At 46.7% G+C, this 7039-nt stretch overlaps 1 protein-coding gene across 1 annotated transcript; it reads left to right on the forward strand.

Annotated features, from left to right (window-relative positions):
• Window positions 1-344: 344 nt before the first annotated feature.
• On the forward strand, window positions 345-5136 carry LOC104932486 (nanos homolog 1). Its single transcript, XM_019258864.2, has 2 exons — window positions 345-896; window positions 1218-5136. The coding sequence occupies exon 2, from the start codon at window positions 1760-1762 to the stop codon at window positions 2510-2512; it is 753 nt and encodes a 250-aa protein (XP_019114409.2). The 5' UTR covers window positions 345-896; window positions 1218-1759; the 3' UTR covers window positions 2513-5136.
• Window positions 5137-7039: the final 1903 nt, after the last annotated feature.

The following is a 7039-nucleotide window of genomic DNA, read 5'->3' on the forward strand; positions in this document are numbered from 1 at the left end:
GCTCCTCCTCCACCTCCACCTCCTCCTCCTCCTCACTGTGGTGACAGGTGTAGTTACTGGCCTTAGTTTGTATTTAACAGTGTTTTTTAGCAGTGTCACTTCCAAAGGAGCGTTTAGTTATTTGTACATTCTTGGTAAGTTAGAGGATACTGTGTGTGATACATGAATGCCTATCTGCTGGGTGGAGGTGGAGGAGGATGTGAATGTGGAGGTGGAGGTGGATGTGGATGTGAATGTGGAGGTGGAGGAGGAGGAGGTGGAGGAGGATGTGGAGGTGGAGGTGGAGGTGGAGGAGGAGGTGGAGGTGGAGGAGGATGTGGAGGTGGATGTGGAGGTGGAGGTGGAGGAGGGCTGGTGGTCGTGACAAAGCATTGACAGTCTGAGTGACCCCCCTGATTTCAGGCTGACCTCGGCTTGTTTAGTTCCCCGTTGCTGCCGGTGCCAGTGACGGTGTCTGAGCTGAACTCTGGGTGGTGTGTGTGTGTGCAGATGGACGGACCGTTAGGGTGGAGTCCTTATATTCCCAAGAGGGTGGAGGCAGAGGTCAGGGGTCAAAGCCCCCAACTGACTCCACTCCCAGCTCTGCGTCTGGGGACGTGCAGGGATCCAGAATGAAGCGCTCCTCACGGCCCAGCAGCATTATGCAGTGTGTGTGTGTGTGTGTGTGTGTGTGTGTGTGTGTGTGTGTGTGTGTGTGTGTGTGTGTGTGTGTGTGTGTGTCTTCTGCACAATGAAGCAGTGCAGCTGGCACGTGCCACACACACACACACACACACACACTCTCTCTCTCTGTTTTAATGCATATTCATGAGGTTGGACGCCTGCTCTGTGTGAGGAGACAATGGAGCAGAGGACAAAGCCGTGCAGACTCAGCTGCAGGAGGAAACATCCGGATGGTTTGTGTCACTGCTGCTGCAGTTTGTGTCCACAGACACACACACACACACAGACACAGACACAGACACAGACACACACACAGACACAGACACACACACACACAGAGACACAGACACAGACACAGACACACACACAGACACACACACACACACAGACACAGACACAGACACGATGCTGATGATGTGACTCATCCTCAGTATGTTAGATATGTATATAATAAGTATGTTTTATCCTAAATATGAAGATGTAAACAGCACTTATGATATTATTGTCTCTGTCTGGATCAGTTGTCACAGTTTGACGTTTGTGGTTTTCCTCAGATGAAGCGTCACGTTTCAGAATGTGAAGGAAGTCGTTGGTTCATGTGAGGAGCTGGAGATGCTCACTCAGCTCATCGCTCTTTATCTCAGACTGTTCTTGATTCACACGCAGACATTAGTTTATTTACAGAAATATGTAACTGTGTCATCAGCAGAGGTGGAAACAATAGAGCAGCATCATGTTTAGATGCCCCGGCAGCTTTCAGCTTGAAGCCCACAGATTCAGAGTCTTTGAATAAAGTGCATCACTTTGACATGTGACCAGCAGCAGCAGAGTCTGAGCAGCTGCAGTGCAGACACACAAATCCACGTTTTGGTCTCCAGGTTTAAAATGCAAAGAAGAAAGAAAGTGCATCAGCCTGCAGGATAAATCATCTGCTGCAACACAAAGACTCTGTCCGTGATAACAGGCATGTGGTGGGAGGGGAAGGACTGTCCCAGCTCAGTGAGTCCCTGCTGGACTCTGTGGACCCTCCTACAGAGAATCAACTTGAACCAAAGCCCGCCCCTCGGTTCATTGTGGGGACTTTATCAGCTCCTACATGTTGCTGCGCTGCATAGACCCAGCAGAGCGGAGAGCGGGGCAGCTGCAGGCTCCACATGCGGACAGCTCTTCACTCCTCAGGATGGATCTTCTGGAGGGGCGCGCTCCCTACGACTACACCTTCAATTTCTGGAACGACTACCTCGGCCTGTCGACACTTGTCGCCAACAGTAAGACCAGCAGCCCGTCCTGCAACCCGAATTCTATAACCGAGTCTCTGAAAGCGACCCTGGGCTTGGAGGACGATGCCCCGGTTTGCTCGTGCGTAATTGGGCACGGCAGGGACGGCGACGGACACTTGGAGTGCTGCTGCGCGGCCCCGGGCTCCCCTCCGATCTCCATCTATGACCTGAAGGAGCGCATCTCGCTCCTCAGGCCTTACGAACACCTGGCTGCTGGTTCGCCTCTGGCAGACACAGATCCAGCCTCCTACAGGGGGGGCTTCGCCGGCCTCGACCTGCTCTCCATGGACAGAAGGCGCAAACAGACTCAGAGGAGCAAACCGGAGCCGAAGCTGTGCGTCTTCTGTCGGAATAACGGCGCACCGGAGGAAGTTTACGGCACCCACATCCTGAAGACAGCGGACGGCAGGGTGCTGTGCCCCATCCTGCGGGCTTACACCTGCCCCCTGTGCAGCGCCAACGGCGACAATGCGCACACCATCAAGTACTGCCCGCTGTCCAAAGACCAGGCGAGCCAGAGAGCGGCGAAGGGAGGCAGGGCGCCCGGCAAGAGGCTGAAGATCTTCTGAGGAGCTGAAGATCTTCTGAGGAGGCTGGAGATCTTCAGAGAGGAGCTGAAGATCTTCAGAGAGGAGCTGAAGATCTTCAGAGAGGAAGAAGTTTGACTGTACATTAGAGAGTGTGTGTCAGAGACTCCTTCATGTTCTGCAGAGAGACTGACGCTCTTCTGGTCTGCTGGTCTTCCTCACTCTGGACACTCAGCTGCACCTGTCAATGAACACCTGCTGCTTCCGCACGTGCATGTGAGCTGCAGGAAGCCGCGCGCTCTGACACACCTGAGCTTCTGTTTTCTACCAAAGGAATATTTCATGAAGCTGAATGTTTCTCAGATGCTTCATGTGCATTCTGAATGTAACGTGCACCTGCAGCCAGAGTCCTCACCTGTCCATCTGACTGTAACTCTGTGCACGCGCCTCAGTAAACATGTCTGCATTCTTTGACTTCTTCAGACAGCAGCTGGTGAAGCTAAGGCGCCACCTAGTGTTCAAAAGTCTGAACGACAACATCACCTGCAGCAAGGCTGGTTTAATAAAGATGATTATTATGATGAACAAGAGGCAACAGTTCTTCTATTTAATGTTTAATGATGCATCTTTGTCTGAGACGAGCCAATACTCATCAACTCACATGTTGAATAGATTGATTACACGGAGTGAAATATTGTAATAACTGTTTATTTCTTCATGATCACGTCTCACAGATAAACTCAAAATTCAGAATCTCAGACAATGAGAATATTGTGAAATATAATAGACTCGTTATGTGGAACTCTAATCAGCTAATGAACTCAAAACAGCTGCAAAGGTTTCCTGAGCTTTCAACAGTCTGACTGATCCTCCACAAAGGGTGAGTGCTAAGGAAGCTGCTGATATTCAAACCCTGAGAGCATCGTGAGGCTGGATCAGGATCAGGACATGAACTGTCACAGTCACTCCTGAACCAGAGACGTCCGAAGCTTCTTACCGGGTCAAGGAGAAACACCACTGGACAGTTGCTCAGTGGTTCTTTTCAGATGAAAGTAAATGTTACATTTGATTTGGAAATCATGGTCCCAGAGTCTGGAGGACGAGTGGACAGGCACACAATCCAAGTTACGTGAAGTCCAGTGTGAAGTTTCCAGTCAGTGTTGGTTTGAGGAGCCGCATCATCTGCTGGTGCTGGTCCACTGTGTTTCACAGCAGCACTCCATGTTTCCTTCTGCTGACATTTTCCTGCAGGACTTGACACACTGAAGAACCAAGACCTGGTTAAATGACCACCTGAAGCACACATGGAGAATCTATGGAGCGTTGTCAAGAGACCTATCAAAGCAACCTGAGCTTCCATAACACCTGAGCAGCACAGGCTGATCACCTCCATGCCACGCTGCATCCATGCAGTAATTCATGCTAAAGAAGCACTGAGTGCAGATGAATGGACATATGGATGAGTCTGTTTCTGTATTAAACATCTTTTTTTCTGATTTTCTGAGATACTGAATTTAGAGTTTTTATTATCTGTGATCATGAAATATTTCACTCTGTGTAATGAATCTAGATCATATGTGAGTCTGAGGTGCACCTGTACAGATCTTAGCTCACTAAGAAAGACATGAACACGTTTGTTCCCTTTAATACTTCACCTGCTATAAACAGTATGAATCTATCTACCACCATCATTGTTGGGGATCATCATCTTTCTGTGCAGACAGCTGCTGGGCACAGGGTTGATGCTAACCTCTGACTCAGACCGTCTCAAATAATCAGCCGATTGTTTCAAACAGTCAGATTAAAAGATTTGAACAGACCCGTTTCATCGACCTCCACTGGAAACAGACGTCCAAGAACAGTCTGTCTGTGAAGGTCCAAACATCGTCCTCCAGCCTTCAGTGATGAACCTGGACCTTCAGACACAGATAAGAGAACTGAACTAACTCATTCATGTGAATGTTTCCTCTGCTGACGCCTGTTTTCTGTCGATTATGAAACATTTCCACTCAGACATATTTGCTAATTAAAATGTTGTGACTCATGACAAAGACAAATCATTGGTCCATCTTCCTCTGAGTATCTGTGAATCTTTCGAGCGTGTGGACGTGGAGGTGGGGAAGATATGTCTTCCAGTATGTTGAATGTGGACTGCAGTACATTTAAGCTCCGGATGTCGGTGTTTCATATTAGTACTGCTGTTTGTTGTTTGTTCAGCTGCTCTGACCTGATGCTTCTTCAATCCGTTCATATCATAATCGTGCAGCTTGTAGTGAAAAAGCATTTGTAGAGAGCTTTGCTCACCTTGATTCAGTGTGTCGATGTCTGAGTTTGCTCTTTAATGAACTACTGATGTAACATATGGTGAAGAAAGTTGAATCTCAAAGGTCCACTTACCTGAGTAACACACCTGAAGGATTCAGGAGTGAAGCTGTCTGCTGGACTGCAGAGTCCAAACTGCAGACTAAAGACTCTGAGTTCAGTTCATGTGTTTTGTTCAGTTTTTCGACCACATTTAAGTCCATAACAGACTTTTTAAATTTATTTCCTTCATTTCACCTTTTTTCTTGGTTTGTCTGAGCACAAATCACAACAACTCTTTTTCAAAGTCTGTCCTTCAGGAGTGAAGCTGCTATGTGATTTTCTGCAGAGTCCACACTGCAGTCTGCAGACTCTGAGGTCAGTAGAGGGTTGCAGTCAGTCCATGTTGGTCTCAGCAGTATTGTACTAAACACAGTTAGTATCAAAGCACAGATCCAGTATTTCCTGTAAACCTCCGACCTTCTCAGCGGCTGCTTTCCTCAGTGAAGCTGTGAGAGGAGAACGGTGACAGGCTTCAGGATTGGACAGAAAGACAGAGAGAGAGAGAACAGTCAGCCAATCAGATGAGCCAGAAGCTCGTTGTGATCATGTGTTTTTGGTTGATGTGAAGACGACTGTTGTTGTTGTGTTCATGTCTACAGGAAATAAAGCTGATTCCAGCTGACAGCATTCCAAGATGTACAGAGACAGTGGTCCTCATTCATCAGATCTGATCTCAAAGTGTTTGTTCTCTCATTCCAACACTAAAGAACTGATCAGTTCATCTTTGTCACAGCTCTCAGATCAGTCTGACTGAAGCCTGCAAAGAAGCATCATTACATTTAGTGAGCATGTGGTCTTTGTACAGAGCAGAACCTCTGCTGAAGTCCAGGACCCACAGCTTCAGTCTTTGTCTGAACATGTAGGACCATCATATATTTATCTGTCCATGTGTCTCACGTGTTTTAGTATTTACAGATTTGTCAGCTCATATTTCAAAAGTAGATGAAGTCTTCACATGTGACTGAGACTCTGGTTGCAGCAGCTTTGAACGTGAGCAGCAGTGAATCATCATTAAAGTGAGCAGTGAATGTCTCTGCTGCACAGACAGACGCTGCACCTGTGTCCCACCAGGACTGAAGTCCTGCTGGTCTTTATACTGGATGTGCTGCATCACTGACTGACAGCTGATGAAGGAGTCTCTGTAACACTGATTCATGACTTCTGTTGTCTGTCTGCTTCTCTCATCAGGTGGGAGTCACACTGAGAGAGGATCAGCTGAGTCCTGATGATCCAGAGAGGTTGAAGCAGCAGCATCAGCTCTGACTGGGCCATGTTACTGGGAGGTGGAGTGGAGAGGAGAGCTTCATCCAGCAGAGACTGACGGAGGAATCACAACAAGTGGAGATGACTGTCAGCGCTGCAGTCGGAACTGCTCTGAGATCAGCTCCACTGTCAGACACAAAGTCAAGTCCACCATCATCATGTGTGTTCCTCTGGATCATGTGACACTCACACATACACACACACACACACACACACACTGACACTCATACACACACACACACACACATACACACACACACTGACACTCATACACACACACACACACACACACGCACACACACACACACACACACAGTGAGGATAGTATAGTATTATATCATAACAGAGTGATGACATCATCGACCATCATGCATCAATTCCCTCCACTCGTGACATCACCAAGCATCAAACAGTGAAGTGGTGATGTCATCAACGAGGTCACACACACACACACACACACACACACACACACACACACACACACACACACACACACATAATGTCAAATGTCATTTTGTATAAAATCTGATCCAGTCTCAAAATCACTGAATAAAGTTATTAAGTTGATTTTCTTCGTCACTGTTTGTCACCACCAGGTGGCGGTCATGCCACACACACACACACACACACACACACACACACACACACACGCGTGTGTAAAGTTACACAGAGTGTAAACTACACTTCCGGTGACGTGTTTTTAAAACCACTTCTCTTAAATAATTAAAAGTGAATGAGTTGATAATTAATTAACTGATTTACAATTTAAAATAAAAACGATTGTTTGTGTAAAAGAAAAGAACTGAGAAAATAAAATATTAATGAATCATAAACATACAAAATGTTTCAAAATAAAATAAAATATAAACATACAAACTGTTTCAAAATAAAATATAAACACACAAAATGTTTCAAAATAAAATATAAACATACAAAATGTTT

The sequence above is a fragment of the Larimichthys crocea genome, chromosome XXIV, assembly GCF_000972845.2.
Source record: "Larimichthys crocea isolate SSNF chromosome XXIV, L_crocea_2.0, whole genome shotgun sequence".
In the NCBI taxonomy this organism is placed as follows: Eukaryota; Metazoa; Chordata; class Actinopteri; family Sciaenidae; genus Larimichthys; species Larimichthys crocea.